At 37.5% G+C, this 20,830-nt stretch overlaps 1 protein-coding gene across 4 annotated transcripts in view; it reads right to left on the bottom strand.

The window, feature by feature from the left end:
- The window catches only part of RNGTT (RNA guanylyltransferase and 5'-phosphatase), a 199,905-nt gene that overhangs the window by 114,067 nt on the left and 65,008 nt on the right, over nt 1-20,830 (bottom strand). For all 4 annotated transcript variants that reach the window (XM_079780364.1, XM_079780361.1, XM_079780363.1 and 1 more), the window contains exons 10-11: nt 10,275-10,346; nt 7,485-7,649 (exon numbers count right to left, since the gene is read on the bottom strand). In XM_079780364.1, coding sequence (XP_079636490.1) covers nt 7,485-7,649; nt 10,275-10,346 — 237 coding nt within the window. The remainder of the gene's footprint in view (nt 1-7,484; nt 7,650-10,274; nt 10,347-20,830) is intronic.

The raw sequence follows: 20,830 nt of genomic DNA, 5'->3' as shown, positions 1-20,830 counted from the left end.
ACAAACATTCATTTAGTGCCAATAACTGATAGCCACTCTACCAAGTATTTGAGATTTAAAAGAGATCAACCAGTCTCTATCCTGGAAGAACCAGTGTCAGAGTTTCAGAAGTCACAAACTCAAATGCTTACGGGTGCCAGCCAGGCCTGAAAAGGACTGGATATAAGATAATAGGGATGAGTGAGAACTATGACAAGCTAGAGAGGGCATCCTCAACAAGCAATTTCAGTATTTTTTAAATATTATATAAGCTTAAACTTTCTGGGACCTACCAGTTTATGACTTTTGGTTAATATGGACCTAACTACACACAAGATAGTTATTTTACACTAAGTGTTTTTAATAAAGATGTTTAAAGGCTTCTGAGAGGATAAAAAAGTAATTATAATTTCATTATAATTCACGGTTTATTCAAATATTTACTGAGTACTAATTATGTATCCATTTTAAAAAAGAGACAAACAGGAGCAGGAAAAGGTAACACATATAACACTATGTGTCAAGCACTGTTCTAAGCACTTTACATACATTAATTAATTTTAGCCTCATAACAATCTTAAGAAGTATGAGCCACTATTATCCCCATTTTGAAGGTGAAGTTTAGAACTTAACATAGGTCACACAGAAAGGAAGTGAAACCCCAGAATCATTCTGGCTCCAGAGTCCATGTTCTTAACTGTTCTTCTAAACCAGGGATTCAGTTATAAATTTGCTTCTTTGGCATATTCCCATAGCAACCTATGCTTCCCTCCATCACAGGATTTTCCTGTTTAACTGTCTGACTACCAAATTGAGCTGTGGACTATTTAAGATCAAGAATCACATCTTATTATCACTGTATTCTCAGCATCTATTACAGTAATCTGGCACAGAGTAAGCTCTCACGTGGTATTTTTTAAAAAGTGCCCTGGGGACTCCCATACTTGCACCTAGTGTCTAAGTAAGGGCCATGCTGTAGGGGACTGACTATCAGTTGGCCAGAATTCATTGCAATATAAGTTTTTGTCACTGTGTTTCTATAGTTGACACAATTTAGACTATCCTTCAAGTCACAGGCATTAGCAGGAAAGCATATGACTTCCCTGTTGGGCATTATTGTCAAGAGGCTGTTCAAACCAGGCCGACTGTAGAATGATGCCATAGTCGCCCTGTCAGTTAATGGGTAAAGTGACCCAGTTAGCCAACAAAGATGAGATCTTTAATAGACAGTGAACATCTCTGGATGAGGACAACCCATACTGAGATACCAAATGGCATTTATCTGTAAACTAAACATGTTTTACAGCCTTATAAAGTACCAGGAATAAGGAATGAGACTTTAAGAAATAAACTTTGTTTTCTACAATATAAAAAGCATATAACATTTCCCTTATTCTCTTTATCAATTTTGAGCTACTATAGAAAGAGTTCAAAATCATATAAAAATAGAACCTAAGATTTATATCTAAACTACTATATAAAGTACTTCATTTTGCTGTATAAAATAGCAAAATATATCTCTGGTATAGTGATTGTATTTCTAGTACTTAAAGGTAAGCATTTATCAACCATTTAATGCAGTAAATAATTATATGGTTCACTAGACTTTTATATATACCTTTAAAGAATGTGCTTTCATCAGCTGTACTGTCATTAACCTCCTATGTGCAACTTAAAATTCTTACTATTTCTCTTTAATACATCTACCTCTACATTCTCTCCCAGAAAGGCCCCATCCTACTTCAGCCTAGTGAGTCACACTCCTCTTCTCACAGGGTATACACATATGCCTAAAGTATATGTGGACATGTATGTGCCCTCAGAGTCCCTAGGCCAGTGATGGGCAACCTTTTGAGCTTGGTGTTTCAAACTTCACCAAAAACCTGAGCATAACTCGGGTAGTGTGTCCCTTTGAGGAAAAAACATTATTTCGCGATATTTATAGTTTAAATAACATAAATGTTTCATCCTCGGCATGCGGCCGCCTCAGCGGCCGCATGTCATCAGAAATGGCACTGACACGCGTGTCAGAGGTTCGCCATCACTGCTAGGCTAAGATCAGGAATTCTAAGAACATGCCAAAAAAAAAAGGCAATCTATAAAAATTTGGAAAGAAATGAAAATCCTTGTGAATAAAGAAATGGATAGAACTAATATATGCATATTTCTCTTCTTTTTTAATATAACTTATAGCATATTTTCCATTGTTTTTTGTTGTTGTTTTGTTAAATTTAATGGGATGACATTGGTTCATAAAACCATACAGGCCTCAACAAAACATATGCGCACTGTATTGTGCGCCCATTGCCCAAAGCAAGGTTTCTTTCCGCCCCCATTTCCCCCCTTTGCCCACCTCCACTAACCAACCCCCCAATCCTTTTCCCTCTGGCTGTCACCACATTGTTGTCTGCGATATGTGTTAAATAGATGTGGATTTTTTGCTTACTCCCTTCATCTTCTTTCATCCAGTCCCCTAACCCTCCTCCCCAATAGTAGCTGTCAGTCTGTTCCATGTATCCATGCCTCTGTTTCTATTTTGTCTGTCAGTTTAACTTGTTCATTAGATTCCACATTTAAATGTCAAAAGAATATATGTACCTCTATGTTCATTGCAGCATCCTCTCTAATAAAATGGTAATATGCAAATTAACCATCACTCCGCTACATAAGCCATGCCCACCAGCCAAGTCACGCCCACCAGCCAATCAGGGCGAGTATGCAAATTAACCCCTATCCAAGATGGCTACAGCCACAGAGAGCAAGGTTTCCCAGGTAACAGAGGAAGCCAAGCTTTCCATAGCCGTTGCAGGCCTAAGCCTCCACTCAAGCTACAAAGTTTCAATTATAGAAGGTAAACAAATTCAAACAAATGGCGGCAGAATGGAGCTTGAGAAGCAGGCCAGGGTTGCCGGCGGCAACAGGGGAAGCAAAGCTTTCTGCACACCCTGGCAGGGCTCACCCACTTAAGGCTACAAAGTTTCAATTGTAGAAGGTGAATTAACTGCCACAGAAATGGCTGCCGGAGCCCCAGGCTTGGCTCCGCTCCAGGCTACAAAGTTTCAATTGTAGAAGGAAAATAAATTCCAGATACCAGGGCCTCTGCTTGGGTTGCCAGGGGGCGTGGCCGGCCTGCAAACCACCACAGGCCCCTTGCTCAGGCCGCCCCACACCCCAAGGGAACCCCCACCCTTATCTGTGACACCCTTCAGGGCAAACCAGCTGGCCCCCACCCATGCACCAGGCCTCTATCCTATCTAATAAAAGAGTAATATACAGATTGATCATCACTGCAACACACAATATAGCTGCCCCCATGTGGTCAAAGATCCTGCCCCCATGTGGACACAAGATGGCCACCACAAGATGGCCAGCAGGAGAGGGCAGTTGGGAGGCACCCGGCCTGCAAGGGAGGGCAGTTGAGAGGGACCAGGCTTGCAAGGGAGGGCAGTTGGAGGTGATCAACCCTGCAGGAGAGGGCAGTTAGGGGTGACCAGGCTGGCAGAGGAGGGAAGTTGGGGGCAAACAGGCTGGCAGGGGAGCAGTTAAGCATCAACCAGGCTGGCAGCGGAGTGGTTAGGAAGTGATCAGGCTGGCAGGCAGAAGCGGTTAGGGCCAATCAGGAAGGCAGGCAGGCAAGCAGTTGGGAGCCAACAGTCCTGGATTGTGAGAGGGATGTCCCAGATTGGAGAGGGTACAGGCTGGGCTGAGGGACAACCCCCCGCCGTGCACGAATTTCGTGCACCGGGCTTCTAGTTATTTATAATAGCCAAGATCTGGAAATAGCCCAAGTGCCCATCAGAACATGAGTAGATAAAAAAGCTATCATACATTTAAACAATGGAATACTACTCAGCTGTAAAATAAATAAATAAATAAAAATGATTCTTTTTTTAATTGGCCTTCAAACTAGAAATTTAAATAAAATTGTGATTTGAGAAATTGCTTCATGTTGTTACTATTTTGTATGCTTTATTATAACTATGTATATTCAGTTAAACACTGAACAACTCATTAACCCTGTACTGTGTTTGATGGATCTAATTACATAAAAGGAAAAGGCTAATAGAGCTATACTAATAAAGTCCTAAAATCAAAATTATCTTCAAAATTTTAAAGGTATACAGAAATGAAATGTCTATGAAAAAGTATGTATTTTTCCACAGTTATAAACTGTTTAAAACCACATAAAAATTGGCTTCCCTCATAAAAAATATATACTTCCCTGACAAAGGCTTTATCCTTCATAATATCACTATTTACCATTCCCATTAGCAAAGATAATAATAAGATTTTGCAATGGAGGCCTGGGGAAGGGGCAGGAACGGGGTGAAGAGGGTCAATGGGGGGGGGGGGGTAGAGGAGACATCTATAATACTTTCAACAATAAAGATAAATTTATTTTAAAAATTCATAATAAAAAGAAGACTCTCTAGAGCAGTGGTTCTCAAACTTTCTAATGACGCGACACTTTAATACAGTTCCTCATGTTGTGGTGACCCCCAACCATAAAATTATTTTCGTTGCTACTTCATAACTGTAATTTTGCTACTGTTAGAATCATAATGTAAATATCTGTGTTTTCCGATGGTCTTAGGCAACCCTGCTAGCAGTTCTCAACCTGTGGGTCGCAACCCTGCTAGCGGTTCTCAACCTGTGGGTCTCGACCCACAGGTTGAGAACCACTGCTGTAGAGCCTAAGACCACCAGAAAACACAAATATTTACATTACGATTCATAACAGTAGCAAAATTATAGTTATGAAGTAGCAACGAAAATAATTTAATGGTTGGGGGTCACCACAACATGAGGAACTGTATTAAGGTCGCGGCATTAGAAAAAGGTTGAGAACCACTGCTCTAGAGCAATAATCTGTCAACTATAGCTACTATCCCATATCTGGTGTTACTAGTTTTCCCCTTTAGACCAACTCTGCTGTAAAAGGTGCTTTCCTTCTGTATTCTACAACCAAAAACAATTTCAAGAGAAACTGAGAACAAAGAAATAACCGTAAGAACTGAAACGGAGGAAAAATGAGACTAATAATAAAAATTCTAAATATTAGGACTTCTTTTTTAAACATCATATGGTTTTAAAAGGGGGTTATATAAGCTGACTATAAAGAAAAAAAAAAAAGAGTATCACGGTTCTCTAATGAAAAACTACATTGAAAGCTGTTCAATATAACTGCTTCAGATCCCTAAAGAACAATTCTTATAATTATCCACTGCCAAATATTTCTAAGAAGTACTGATTTTGACTAATGAAACTATACTAAGACACATTTTCTTAAATGCTGAACTTTGAATTAAGACAGCATAAGCTGTCAAATTAGTTTTTAAAAAGCAAATGCAAACTGAAACAATTTGGCTTCTGCCCAAATTTACACTCTATTTATAATTTAGAAAATATTTCCGCAAGAGTACCTAGCTCCAATTAGCAGACTTCCACCAAGGGTGTGGCCCACGGTAAGTGCCAACATTATCCTTATTCTACCAAGTGGGCAGAGCACAGAAGTGTACAGGCTCTTGTAAGCACCCCTATCATATGTCTGCTGCCAAATGAGGCACAAAAGGCAAGCAGTGAACTGTGAGAAGATGACAGCAGAAGTCTACCAACAGCACCATGCCAAGAAGGCATTATGCAAAATATCAGTGAAAAAATAATAACTCTATATTTGTTTTTTCTATAATATATTTATATATTGAGAAGAAAACGGCTCAATAGTGCTGAAATTACCGCTAATATTATATCCAAGAAGAAATACCAAATTGAGTGGACATGAGTAGAAGCAGGTAAAATACAACAAAAACTTCTATCATCTAGCTCAGTGGTCGGCAAACTCATTAGTCAACAGAGCCAAATATCAACAGTACAACGATTGAAATTTCTTTTGAGAGCCAAATTTTTTAAACTTAAACTTCTTCTAACGCCACTTCTTCAAAATAGACTTGCCCAGGCAGTGGTAGTTTGTGGAAGAGCCACACTCAAGGGGCCAAAGAGCCGCATGTGGCTCACGAGCCGCAGTTTGCCAACCATGGATCTAACTTATGAGATTATATTCGAAAGGAAATTAAAACATAATTGCATAAGTTGCTATATTTCCTATATTATTCTATCATAACCATTCCTCTTCCCAAAAATAACTTCATGGTGCATCTTTACTGTCAAATATTACGCAGCAGCTAAAAAATAATGTTGCAAATCCCTATGCATTGACATGGAAATATTTTTAAGCCACTCTGTTAAGTGAAAAAACAAAACAACTGTCGCAGAATATTTAATATGATGCATTTTAAGTGTCCAAACAACAAAAATAAAGAAAACTTTCCATGTATATATACAGTATATAAATCTTAATAATAAAAGGCTAATATGCAAATGGTCATCACACCATGATGCCATAACGACCCATCAGCAGAGACGTGAGGCTGCGTGGGGCCGGGCCAGGGGACCTGAGGCCGCGCCCCTCCACCCAGCGGGGCTTGATGGGGGTGGAGCCAGCCGGGTCTGGATCTTGCCCAATGGGGATAGGGCCGGCCAGGTCTCAGTCTGGCGTGATTTTGAGGCGAGGACTTGACTCTGGGTCCCGTGGCACGCCCCAGACTCTGACAGGAGGGAGATTTTCATATACCTTTTACTAATTTTCTTTCATCTCTGACACTTCTATTATAGATAAAGGGCAAATAGGAGTATTAAAATATTTCCTCTAATTAATTCCCTGTTAATGTGCACGAATTTCGTTCACCGGGCCACTAGTGTGTGTGTGTGTGTGTGTGTGTGTGTGTGTGTGTGTGTGTGTATACACTAGCGTTCCCGTTGCAGGAAAAATCCTGCAATAGGGTTTCCTGCTGCACTCTACCCCGCCCTGCCTGCTCTCCTCTCCTCCCTTCTCCCCCGGCCCCGCCTCCACTCCTCCCTTCTCCTCCCCCCGGCTTGCTTGCTTCTCCGCAGCTTTGCCCCCTTCTGCAGCTCTTGGCTTCTTTCTACACTGTCGTGATATGCAAATTACCCACCATCTTTGTTGGGGTAATTTGCATACTCGTCCTGATTGGTTTGTGGGCGTGGCTTGACTGGTGGGCGTGGCTTGGACATAGCGAAGGTGCAGTCAATTTGCATATTTGTCTATTATTAGGTAGGATATATAACTGATTAGTTTAAATAAGACTATGTACTAAAAACTGCTGACTTCAAAAGGCCTGACAAGTTATTTTCGCTCTTATATAACTCTACATAGCTTACAACTTTTTAAAAAACATAACATGAACCATAATAGCTATGAATCAAAAACTATTATGAGAAACAAGAAAACAACCTAGTTTAAGTTTCCATCACTGAGAATCTTACTAATGAGGAGAAGACCTGTTAACTGTACATGTTTATCCAAAAGAGTACAATATTCAAGAAATTTTGGGGAAAATCAAGATAATTCGGCCAAAAAATATCATTCATATTCCTCTCCCAAGCTGAATTAGGATACATTATACATGTTATTTTAAAAATGTTACCTTTCTTGAAGTATAAATGTCAAAAAATGGCTTATTTCTGACACTAAATGGTTCCTGCGTTTTGTCAATGAGCCCAGTCTTCATTTTTTCATGTCGAGGATTTATTATTTCTCGTTCTATACACTGAAGACGAACATTAAAATCACAATCTCCAACTGGTTGTGCCTGAATTAAATGAGACAGTTATTTAAATTTCAACTCTAAAAACTATTTTTTCAGCATAATTATCAAGGCTTTAACTTTGTACATAGTAGTTTATGTAAATTACATCCTTTGGAGTTCTCCAATATAGAGCCTGCACAACCACACATGCCAGCCCTGAAAATTAATTTGACTAATGATGGAAGCATATCTAAACATACATACATACATACATACACACACACACACACACACACACACACACACACACAAACACAGTTATTTCAAAATTATAAATGTATAAACTAGTATGGGAAAATGGTATAAATCTACTCTAATAACAACTGATCCAAAATTTTCACATCTGAATTAAAGTATTAATATACTCACTAATTGTTTTTATTATTTATATACTTATATGCATAGTCCATGGACAGGGGCAATAGGGTAGTGAAGACCGGAAGAGTGGGGGAGAGATAGGGATTGGGAAAAACGTGAATGGGCAGGGGGCGGGGAGGAGGGGGGAATTGGAGCTATTTGTAATACTATCAACAATAAAAAATATATTTAAAAAATTAAAAAAAACACAACTTCTGTGGCTCAATGGATACTAATATGGAAAAGATATTGTTTGCCATATTTATATCCAAGAAAGAATTAAAATACAGAAAATATAACTAATTCTTATACATTGTGAAGAGCATGATTAGCAACCAACTAGAAAAATTAAAAGAACAGACCATTTAAATCACAAACGTCCAAACAAGTAAAAGCAAACATAAAACATGCTTTACTTCATTAGTAATTAGAAAAAATCAAATTAAAAACAAGATATCATTTCACACATAGCCATTTGGCAAAAATTACGTATGTAATACCAACTGTGATAAATTGGTACAATTACTTCTGAAAGGAATTTAGCAAGGCAGCTAATAAAGCTTAATTAAGTTGCTAAATTAATTAGAATCTCCATGTTGTAGGAAATGAGGGACTGGACTTTTTAAACACTTCCCGGTTGACCACATCCCAGGAATGAGAACTGTCCGAGAGAAAAACTATTCAATACAATAATTTAACAGCAAAATATGGAAACCCATATGTTAATCAAGAGGAAAAATGATAAAATCCATACATTTATACAATATAATAAGAGTAATTAAAGTGAATGAACCAAACCTACGTGCATTAACACAGATAAATCTATACAAAATAATGTGGAGCAAATGTTGTGTACTACACTACAGTACTATGACATTTATGAAACACTAGAAATCCTACAAAAGAACACCACATGTATTTTATAGACATACATTGATAGTAAAGGTATCACAAACACTCATGGGGATAATAAATACCAAATTCAGGGTAGGAGCTGTTGCTCTGGGTAAGAGGGTCAAGGATAGGATGACAGAGGTGTACACAAGAAACTTCTGATATTATACATATAATGATTTATTTCTTATTAAAAGGAGAGTGGAGTAAAAAAGACAAAATTAAGCTTCAACAAATCTAGTGATAGGTACATAGTATTCCTTATATTATTCTCTATACTTTTACATATGCCGAAAACTTTCTTTTTCTTTTAAGAATTAGAAGGCTATTGTCTAAGACAAAGTTCCCAGGCTAAGAGATGAACCTGCACTGAACACAATTTAAAGCAGAGCTCAATATCAAGAGGCAAAGGAGACAGCACTCCCCCATTCACAAAGAAACAAAGCCACACCCACCCTTTGTCTTGTTAGGGGCCAATGAACATCATTCCAAGATCTGTGGTAAGAGTAAGTCAATTTTGGAAAGCATTACTTTTGAGGAATACAGTAGCCACAAACAGAACAAGATTAAACTTGATGGTTTCTGACCTTGAGTTTCCTAGGTTTGAAATAGTTTGAAATATATGTAATTCAACAACAAATGAGATATATACACATTGAAAATTTCCTGGAGAAAATAAGTCATCTGGATTAATATATAATCTTGAATCTTAATACTGCCATTTAAAATATACACCCCCCCAAAAAAAAGGGTTTTTTTTTAACTTTTATTATAAATCCTCAAAATCTTAAAACTTAACACTTTTAATTCCAGAATTTTTAACTGCTTTCAGTCTGCTTGGAATACTAAATGATTATGCAATCTGAATAATATATTTCTAGAACAATAATTATACCTTTTCATAGATGTACACTATTGAAAGAATTTCTTCCATTTACACAATTCATCTTCTACTGTCTAAATAATTTCAACACTGAATTAAACATTAACAGGCAATTTGATTCTTGGCTAGTCTAAAACTGTAGTAAATGGGTAGAAAATATAATTTCACTTTTTTATATCCTACTCACAAAAGGAGATTTTATATTTTGTTTTTAGGTTTACTTAATAACATTTTACAATATACTATCTTGTTTTACCACAGTTAAACCGTTTTTCTTTAGTCACTTGAAATATCTAAATAATCTAAAGACAAATGTGCAAAGTATTAGGCAGTAAGGGAAAGAAAAAATGTACAAGTGTGGACAAAAACACTTGTAAGTAACTTGAAAGTGTCACAATTTTTCTTTCCTACTCTAAGGCAATAATACTTTTTATTTGTTAAAAACATCTATCATCTCAGTGACAATCCATTTAGAAATTATAAAAGGTACTTACATTGAATTTAATTATGTCGTAAATCAAATATCTAGGTACAGCTTGTCCATTTACTTTATCAATAATCATTTCCTTAAAAGAGAAAAAAAGAAAAGTTTCTTCATTCTTTAACAACAATTTCTTTAATTTTACTGAAACATAACAGACACACAGAAAGTACATAAACCATCAAAATACAACCTGATAAAATTTCAAATGAACACATTTATAATACCCAGATTAAGTAAATATTGTCAGCACCCCAAAAAGCCCCATCATTAATTTATTCTGTATAAAATAAAGTGATATTACAATATTTGCTCATTATATTTTTATATTTGAATTACTATGCTATGTTTTGTTTTATGTTTGAATTTACTAAGCAACTATTAGGATAAAAAAAGTACAAATTTTAAATGCCAAATATCAGGGACATTTAAAAATAATTTGTTAAATCATTATTCTTTATATTTTGCTATATACCAACTAATTTAATCATAAAATCTGTAGATATAAATGGTACCCTTATAACAGATACAATCCCATACTATACATGTGGTCTTTCTTGGTTCCACATGCCTCTACTATCATCAAAGGGAACAGGAAAAAAGAATATGATACCACATAAGACAGCCATTAAATGAAAAGAATGTAAATTCTCCACGCTAACAGAAAAGAGATAAAGGATACTAAAGAATGATGATAGGTATATAATGTAGTATTTTATAAAATTTCAACTTTTAATAATAGGTTTGACCTAAAATTACTTTATTTTTTTAAATATTTTTATTGATTTCAGAGAGGGAGAGAGAGATAGAAACATCAATGATGAGAGTGAATCATTGATCGGCTGCCTCCTGCATGCCCCACACTGGGGATCAAGCCTGCAACCCACGCATGTACCCTTGACTGGAATCGAACCCGGGACCCTCCAGTCCGCAGGCCAATGCTCTATCCACTAAGCCAAACTGGCTAGGGCCTAAAATGACTTTACTTTCCTCATATCCTTCCTAGGAAACTAAATGGGTTTTTTAAAATAATTTTATGACAGAAAATCCACATATAACCATCTAAAATTACAAAGAACATACTGATTTAGGACAAATATATTTTTTTAAAGAAACTATTACAATTAATTTCTTTCTCAAATATGTGTTTTGTTAAGTACAGACACTTATGATTATTGTCTTGAACCCAACTCTTTTTTTATCTTTATATAGTACTTTATTATTTGAGATGATGCTTGACATAAATTATATCCTTTTAAACTGTTCACTGAAGTATTTTAATTTAAATACATGTATCTAAGAATTTTATGAGCCAATGAGGTGGTATCAATAATAGGTTTCAATTAATTATCCTTTACAAAACTGGGTGGACAGATATTAAGTGGCCTTCCAAGTTCAGACAGCAGACATCACAGAATTTCCCTCCCAAATTACCTGACAAAATGAGCAAAAACATACTTTTCTTTAAACATTAAAAAAGGTAAAAAATAAAATGTATTATCAGCAAACAAAACAAATAAAAAGGAATAAACAAATGAATAAGCTTTAAAACAGACAGCCACGGAAACTACCAAGATTCTGGTAAAACAAAAAGGCACAGCAGGGTTCAGCTCCAAGCTCTACTTGTAAAATGACAGTCTTAGTAATTATCACTATTACACTCAAATATAGAGAGATACAAACACACTGGTTATTCTTGTCTTCTTTTTTCTACCTCTTCAATGTGTAGAGTAATAAAAATAGCAGACTATTCCTGCTCCCAGACTTCATGCTGAATTGAAGAAATAATCTGAGCATTACTGGAATAAAATAATGTTCCTGACTAGCCAAAGGAAATATTCACCAAAGTTTTTAAAAGAGAACAGAACCCAGGGATTCTAACAAAGACCTAATACCAAGAATGATTCTTTCCAAGGAGTCCCTCAACACAATGTACTCTTCACCACAGCTGCCACTGCCTTAAGCTATGGAAAAGTAAGTAGACATAAAATACGTAAGCTTAAAACTTAGTTAATCGGAAACTTTGTACACTGTTGGTGGGATTGTAAAATGCTGCAGCCACTATGGAAAATAGTATTGTAGTTCCCTCAAAAAATTAACACTAGAACTAGCATATGATGCAGTGGTGCCACTTCTGGGTATATATCCAAAAGAACTGAAAGCAGAGTCTTGAAGAGATATTTACACACCCATGTTTATAGCACCACTACTCCAGTAGCTAAGAGGCAGAAGCACTCCAAATGTCAGATTGATAAATAAATGTGGAATATATATACAGTGGGATAGATGCTACTGAGCCTTGAAAAGGAAGGAAATTATCACCAGCTATAACATGGATAAACCTTGAGGACATTAAGCTAAATAAACTAAGCCAGTCACAAAAAAGACAAATACTGTATGATTTCAGTTATATGACCTATCTAAAGTAGTTAAAGTAGTTAAATTCATACAAATAGAAAGTAGAATGGTGGTTGCCATGGGGTAATGGGAAGCTATTTCACTGGTATGGTATAGAGTTTCAAATTTACATGACAAAAAAGTTCCTGAAAAGAGCCCTACAACTGTTCTAACTTATTCTTAAGGAGAGTTTGTGGAATTTGATGCAGGCAGAGGGATCCCAGGAGGAGCCCATCTAGGTGATGAAAATATTCTGGAATCCTATCTAATAAAAGAGTAATATGCAAATTAACCATCACTCCGCTACACCCACAGGCCATCCCCACCAGCCAATCAGGAGCAAGTATGCAAATTAACCCAACCAAGATGGCTGCGGGCACGGAGCAAGCAGGAGGCTTGGGTTTCCTTGGCAATGGAGGAAGCCAAGCTTTCCACACACCCTGGCTGGCCCAGGCCTCCACTTTTAAGGCCACAAAGTTTCAATTATAGAAGATAAATAAATCCCAGACACCAGGGCCTCCGTTTGGGTCACCAGGGGGCGTGGCCGGCCTGCAAACCACCACAGGACCCTCGCCCAGGCCGCCCCACACCCCAAGGGAACCCCCATCCTGATCCGGGACACCCTTCAGGGCAAACCAGCTGGCCCCCACCTGTGCACCAGGACTCTATCCTATCTAATAAAAGAGTGATATGCAAATTGACCATCACTCCAACACACAAGATGGCTGCCCACATATTGTCAAAGATCCTGCCCACATGTGGACACAAGATGGCCACCACAAGATGGCCAGCAGGGGAGGGCAGCTGGGAGGGACCAGGTCTGCAAGGGAGGGGAGTTGTAGGCGATCAGGCCAGCAGGGGAGGGCATTTGGGAGGGACCAGGCCTGCAAGGGAGGGCAGTTGGGGGCAATCAAGCCTGCAGGGAAGGGCAGTTAGGGGTGTCCAGGCCTGCAGGGGAGGGCAATTAGGGGTGACCAGGCCTGCAGAGGAGGGTAGTTAGGGGTGACCAGGCCTGCAGGGGTGGGCAGTTAGGGGCAAACAGGCTGGCAGGGGAGCAGTTAGGCATCAATCAGGCTGGCAGGGGAGTGGTCAGGGGGTGATCAGGCTGGCAGGCAGAAGCAGTTAGGGGCAATCAGGAAGGCAGGCAGGCAGGCAGTTGGGAGCCAGCAGTCCTGGATTGTGAGAGGGATGTCTGACTGCCCGTTTAGGCCAGATCCAGGTAGGGGTCCCAGATTGGAGAGGGTGCAGGCTGAGCTGAGGGACAGCCCCCCCAATACACAAATTTCATGCACTGGGCCTCTAGTTAGTAATATAGTCACACAATCTTTTTTAAAATATATTTTTATTGATTTCAGAGAGGAAGGGAGAGGGAAAAGAAACATCAATGATGAGAGTCATCGACTGGTTGCCTCCTGCATACCCACTCTGGGGATCAAGCCCACATAACCCCAAATCAAACACTGACCTCCTAGTTCCATGGTTGGCAAACTGCGGCTCGCGAGCCACATGCGGCTCTTTGGCCCCTTGAGTGTGGCTCTTCCACAAAATACCACGGCCTGGGCGAGTCTATTTTGAAGAAGTGGCATTAGAAGAAGTCTAAGTTTAAAAAATTTGGCTCTCAAAAGAAATTTCAATCTTTGTACTGTTGATATTTGGCTCTGTTGACTAATGAATTTGCCGGCCACTGTCCTAGTTCATAGGCCTTTGCTCAATCACTGAGCCATGCCAGCCAGGCACAATCTTTTGAATGTACTGAATTTAATTATACTTGAATTTTAAAAAGTAAAACTAAATTTTTTATCCTAAAATCAGTTCTTCAGAGTAAAGGAAAATGATGGAATCCCAGATACACAGCATATATTAAATGTCAGTACAGCCCTAGCTGGTTTGGTCAGTGGATAGAGTGTCAGCCTGCAGACTGAAGAGTCCCGGGTTTGATGCCGGCCCAGGGCACATGCCTGGGTTGCGGGCTTGATCCCCAGTAGGGGGTGTGCACGAGGCAGCCAATCAATGATTCTCTCTCATCATTGATGTTTCTATCTCTATCTCCCTCTCCCTTCCTCTGTGAAATCAATAAAAATATATTTTAAAAAATGTCAGTATATACATGTTGATTATACATGTTTTATTAATATAGACACAACAAAATGACTAAAAGGAAGTACATCAAAATGTTAAAATGTAATCTATTCTTGATAGTTGAACTTTTCTACTTGATAATGTACTGACATACTAAAAACTTCTAAGTGAGCATGCACATTCCTTTATAAAAAGTTAACAGTTGAAAAGACATGCCATTTTCCCAGGATTCTTGCAATTAACTTTAATCTTTAACTACCATATCCTCCTCTTAACCTCAATGTAAAACTGATTGAATTTCATTGATTTATGTCAAGTGAATTAATGCTATATTTCTGAACTCCTATTTTCCACATTTTGTAGGTCAAAGAACATCATTCAGAGAGCAAAACAAAAGCTTTCCTGCTCACATCTGACAGCCGGACAATTAGATAGTTTTGAGTTATTCTTGGATTTGAAATTTTACAAAAACAGTTTGCAAATGAAAATGTGGAAGAAACAGGAAACTACAGAGGACTGTTTTAATTAACTGGGAAAACAAGTATGGCAACTACTAATCTGGTCCAAGCAAACTGACATCATGATTCACACTGCTGTTTTAAAACCTCACAAGAGTCTATTATGCTGCTCTTAGTTATCCAAGTTTGGGGTGAAAATAAATAGTATTGCTAAGTTAAATCTGCAGATGGTTAAACATTTAATTTTTAAGCATTATTTCCTACCTGGAATGTCCTAAGCCCACCTCCAACATAAATCTCTCTATAAAAATCTTTCCATATCTAATGCCGATTCCTCTATAAAATATCTTTAATTCCTAACTAACTAGATTCAATGTATTTCTCTTCTAAACACCACAGAACTTGTTTTAAACACCAACCTTCAGGTTATCGTTTTATCCATTACCAATCATTCTCCACCCCTACCCAACAAAGTAAACCGTCTCAAGAGTGAGACCTTCTCCTCAACCCTCTAAGCAATGCCTTCACTCTTGGCACAGCAACTTGAACATGATAGGCACTCAAAAAATATTAGTTCAATTATAAATTATACTAAATGTTTACAAATGCTATAACTTAAGAGTCTTTCCCCCTTTTATTTTATTAGTTACAACGCTAAAAGAAACTGCATCTTAAATAAACAAAAACTAAAATGTTCTTGCTGTTCCTTTAAACTTACTAGCAGGGCTGCCGCATTAGCCATGCAGTATTTGTGCAGCACTGCCCAGGAGTGCCAGTCACATCAACTACGACAACAACGGCACACCCTGGGATGTGCAATGAATAATACTTTCAACCTTATGCAGTGCTCTGTCGACAACAAAGGGGTGTGTGTGCATACACATACACATACACACACACATACACACACACACACACACACACACAGGTTACAAAAGTTTATTATATACATCTGTATGTCACTTTTATTACAAAATGATATTTTACTACACACCCTGTCACAGGAATGAAGATGTACTAGTAGCTCCATAGGATACACACAGTATAGATAACTCTTTGTTTTGTGATTCTATAGTTACTCTTTGCTCAGTCTCCATCCAATTATACTACCTTCTTACTGACTTTCTAATCTTTAGTACCTAGTTCACAGTCATCCTGTTCTCCTACCATCTCTCATTATGACCCATCTATTACTTCCTTGATCTTGCTTCCACTGCTCTGGTTCACACAACATCCACCTCTCACTCTCTAGGTCACACCCTGAACCTTCTCATCACTCAAAACTGTACCTCAGACTAACTCAAACATGCTATTCTCCAATCACAGTGAGATAGAATATTGGACACTCCAATATTTAGTTGGCAAATAAACAAGAATAAGGGATTGGAGCAACAAGTATTCAGGTCACTTTGAAAGTGGTATTCCCTCTGTTAAACTAATAACTTTATGTATTTATATATGTGATTTTCATTAGGGTAATTCCATCATTGAGAGTTTAAGTGAACATTTCCAAGCCTCTCTCTATTGTCCCAGTATCTGTCCATTTAAACCAGAAATAGAGGAGCAAATTTTATCATGAGACAGGAAGAATTCTCATGTAAATTCCAGAGAATATTAGCCAGACATAATTCAATCTGGCTCGTGAAAAAGGTTCAACATTGAAGAAATTGTAAAAAATGATACTTGAAATTGTAGGAAGCTATAAGAAAGATGTAGAGCCCCCTTTCCCTCCAAGGAAAGGTAGTGAAGGTATGACAAGAAGATAAACCACACAACCAAACTCAGCAAACAGAAAGGACTGGACACAAGCCTATCAGAGATTACTCTGCAGAGAAAAATATAAGCTTATTGGTGTATAGTTTTGCACATAAAGTGTAAATACTAATCGAGCTAACTTCTCAAATAGCCCGTTTACCCAAAACCTAAAGAGAGAGCAAAATCTAAGTGGCAAATTTACAGAGAACACATACAACTTAGCAAAAGGAAGATAAACAACCCAATCCAAAAATGGGCAACAGACCTAAATACTTTTCGAAAGAGGACATAAGGAAGGCCAAGAGACATATGAAAACATGCTCAAAGTCACTAATCATCCGAGAGATGCAAATCAAAACGACAATGAGGTACCATCTCACACCTGTCAGAATGGCTATCATCAACAAAGCAACAAAGGACAAGTGCTGGGCGAGGATGCAGAGAAAAAGGAACCCTCCCTCACTGCTGGTGGGAATGCAGACTGGTGCAGCCACTGTGGAGAACAGTATGGAGTTTCCTCAAAAAATTAAAAATGGAACTGCCATTTGACCCAGTAATACCACTTCTAGGAATATATCCCAAGAAAAAAGTAACACCAATCAGAAAGGATATATGCACCCCTATGTTCATAGCAGCACAATTTACCATAGCTAAGATTTGGAAACAGCTTAAGTGCCCATCAGCAGATGAGTGGATTAAAAACCTGTGGTACATCTATACAATGGAATACTACGCTGCTGTAAAAAGGAAGGAACTCCTACCATTTGCAACAGCATGGATGGAACTAGAGAGCATTATGCTAAGCGAAATAAGTCAGTCAGAGAAAGATAAATATCACATGATCTCACTCATTTGTGGAATATAATGAACAACATAAACTGATGAACAAAAACAGATCCAGAGACAGAGAAGCATCAATGAGACCATCAAACCTCAAAGGAAAGGCAGAGGAGGGGGGGGGGGGGGGGGGGAGACCAACCAAAGGACTTGTATGCATGCATATAAGCATAACCAATGGACACAGACACCAGGAGGGTGAGGGACAAAGAGGGGATAAGGACATTTATGTAATATCTTAATCAATAAAGAAATTTTTTTTAAAAAATCTAAGTGTCAAACTTCAGAATAGCCAGAAGATTGGGGGTACTTGGGTTGTCAGACATTAAATTGTATGTTAAAGTCACAGTATTTAAATCAATATAAAACTACCACTAGAAGACCAAAATTTAATGAAATGGGAAAATGAATCAGGAAAAAACAATGATAAATAAAGGAATCCATCATACAATAAAAAGGATATATCCAATTAAAAAGGAAAAATTGATTAGCTGAATGATATTGAGGCAACAGTTTAGACATCAGGAAATAAAATTAAAGTCCTATTTTATTCCTTTTATCAAAATGTATTTCAGATAGATCAAATATTATTTTTAAAACTATATAAATTAAAACCATAAAATTACTAGAAAAATACAGATATTATAAAATTCTGAAGTAAAAGTATCTTTCTATCCTGGCCAGTGTGGCTCAGTGATTAGAGTGTCGGCCTGCACACCAAAGGGTCATGGGTTCGATTCCCAATCAAGGGCACATACCTGGGTTACACGTTTGATCCCGGTTGGAGGTCCATGTAGGAGGCAACCAATTAATGTGTTCCTCTCACCTTTCTCTCTCTCTCTCCCTCTCCCCCACTCCTCCTTCACTCCCTCCCTTCCAAACTCTCTGAAAAGCAATGGAAAAAAGTATCCTCTGGTGAGGAGTAACAAAAAATAAATAAATAAATAAAAAGCATCTTTCTTAAAATGACACAAATATTAAAAATCAAGGGGTTTATAATTTTTCCTACATAAATTTAAATTTATGCCACAAAAAATACCAGGAAAAGTAAAAACACATTTTTCAAAATGTTTCATGAATATCCCCCATAGACAAAAAGTTCTCATAAATCAATATAAAAAAAAATATGAACACCCAACAGGAAAATATATAAGGATTTGAATGGGCAACTCACAGAAGAAATGCAATAATTCATAAAGTAGTGAAAAAATGTTAACCCCCGTAACAATTCACATAAATGCATATTAACCTTTTGCACTCGGATGTCGAGTGTGACTCGACACGGTTAGCATTAGAATAAAGGAATCAAGAAAAAAGCAAGCGAGTGCAAAGGGTTAAAAGAGGTAAACCATTCATTTTACAATGTGCCAGACACTATGATCAGCATTTTATAAATTATCCAACTTAGAATCTTCACAATAGCATCAAGAACTGAGTACTGTTATTAGCCTCACTTCACTATAGATGAGGTCCCTCATGTAATAACTGATGGAGCCAATAAGGCACCGTCAGAGTTAGGGCTCATAACCACTATGTTATACTATCCCTTAAAATGGAAAGGTCATTCTTTCCTTCACCAAACATTAAATTTTCAAAACTCAGTGTTTAAGATAATGTACAGAACCTTTACATATGGCTGTTAGAACTGTACATGTGTTCAAACTTTCTGCATTATACACATCAATATTTAAAATGGGCATGCCCTTGCATAGTGAACATAGTATATAACCTGTAGCCATCCCTTCTCCTTGGGAGTGCAACTTCTCCCCAACTTCAAGTGATACTGCAACTAATGAGGTTCCTGGCCTCCACTGTCACTCTTCCATGGGTATATAACTCAGGCAAGGCCCTTTGGAGGCTTCCCTTGTATTGATATATGGATGTTGGGGGGAAAGCTATCTTTGAGCAATCTGCCTCCCAAGTGGAAAGAGTCTTCATGCAGAATGAGACCAAACAGACAAGTAAAGCAAAGAAAGAGAAAGCGCCTGGACAATATCATTGGAGCCTGTAGATCCAGCCTGAAGCAAACCAACCTGAAATTTAATTATTGTGCTAATCTATTTCTTTTTTTTCTCTAGTTAATTTAAGTTGGACTTCAGTTACTAGCAATCAAAAGATTTAAATATTTATTACAATCTCACCTCTAAGAATCTTCTTAATTATAACATTACACAACTGTGAAAAGGAAAAGGTATAAGGATATGCATTGAAGTGTGTCCTATAATAGAAAAACATCGAAGTGTCCACCAAAAGAGAGCTAGTTTTTAAAAATCACAGAACTGTTTCTCAAACTTGCCTGATTAGAATCACTTGGGCACTTCTTAAAGGTACAGAAAACTTGGCCACTGGGAAAATCGAATTCATTAAGTCTATGATGGGCTATTAGAATGGGTCCTATTTTTACAAGCATTCTCTACAATTTTCATAATCAAAATAGGGTTCTGGAAACCCTAACACATACATATACAATAATATATCATTCAGATATTTATGAGAAAGGTGTCCAAAACAAATTGCTGAGTGGGAAAAAAGACAAGTTTCAAAACTCATGTAACATTTGGTTCCTTTCATGAAAAATTATGTAACTATCCATGTATGTATATATTTGATCAGAGCAATCATTTCAACCTCTGTGGCAGAGGTACCACAATTATTCAGAATTTACTGGGACGGGAAGGAGCTCCCTGAAAAACTGACACACATTCTGTTTAAGAATCCATGCTGTGAATTGCTATCAGTAGTATGAATGTGTTACATCCCTCAGGAGCAGACATAAGATTGAACCTCTGGCATAAAGAAAAGTCTAGAATAATATTCATCGAAATGGTAACAGAATTTACTGCAATGGTATGAGTTCAGATCATTTCTACCAGCTTTTTGGTAATTTTTTTATATTATTTTAATTTTTATTTACAGTGAGTCAATATTTTTAGAATGGGGAAAAGAAAGCTATTGGCATGAAATAAAGTTAAAACATTTTTAACCAAGTAATTTTATGATCATTAAATATAGGTTTTTCTGAAATGGAAAAATTCTTATCACC

This window comes from Cnephaeus nilssonii (assembly GCF_951640355.1).
Source record: "Cnephaeus nilssonii genome assembly, chromosome: 9".
Taxonomy (NCBI): domain Eukaryota; kingdom Metazoa; phylum Chordata; class Mammalia; order Chiroptera; family Vespertilionidae; genus Cnephaeus; species Cnephaeus nilssonii.
This window is presented reverse-complemented; position numbering and strand designations above follow the sequence as displayed.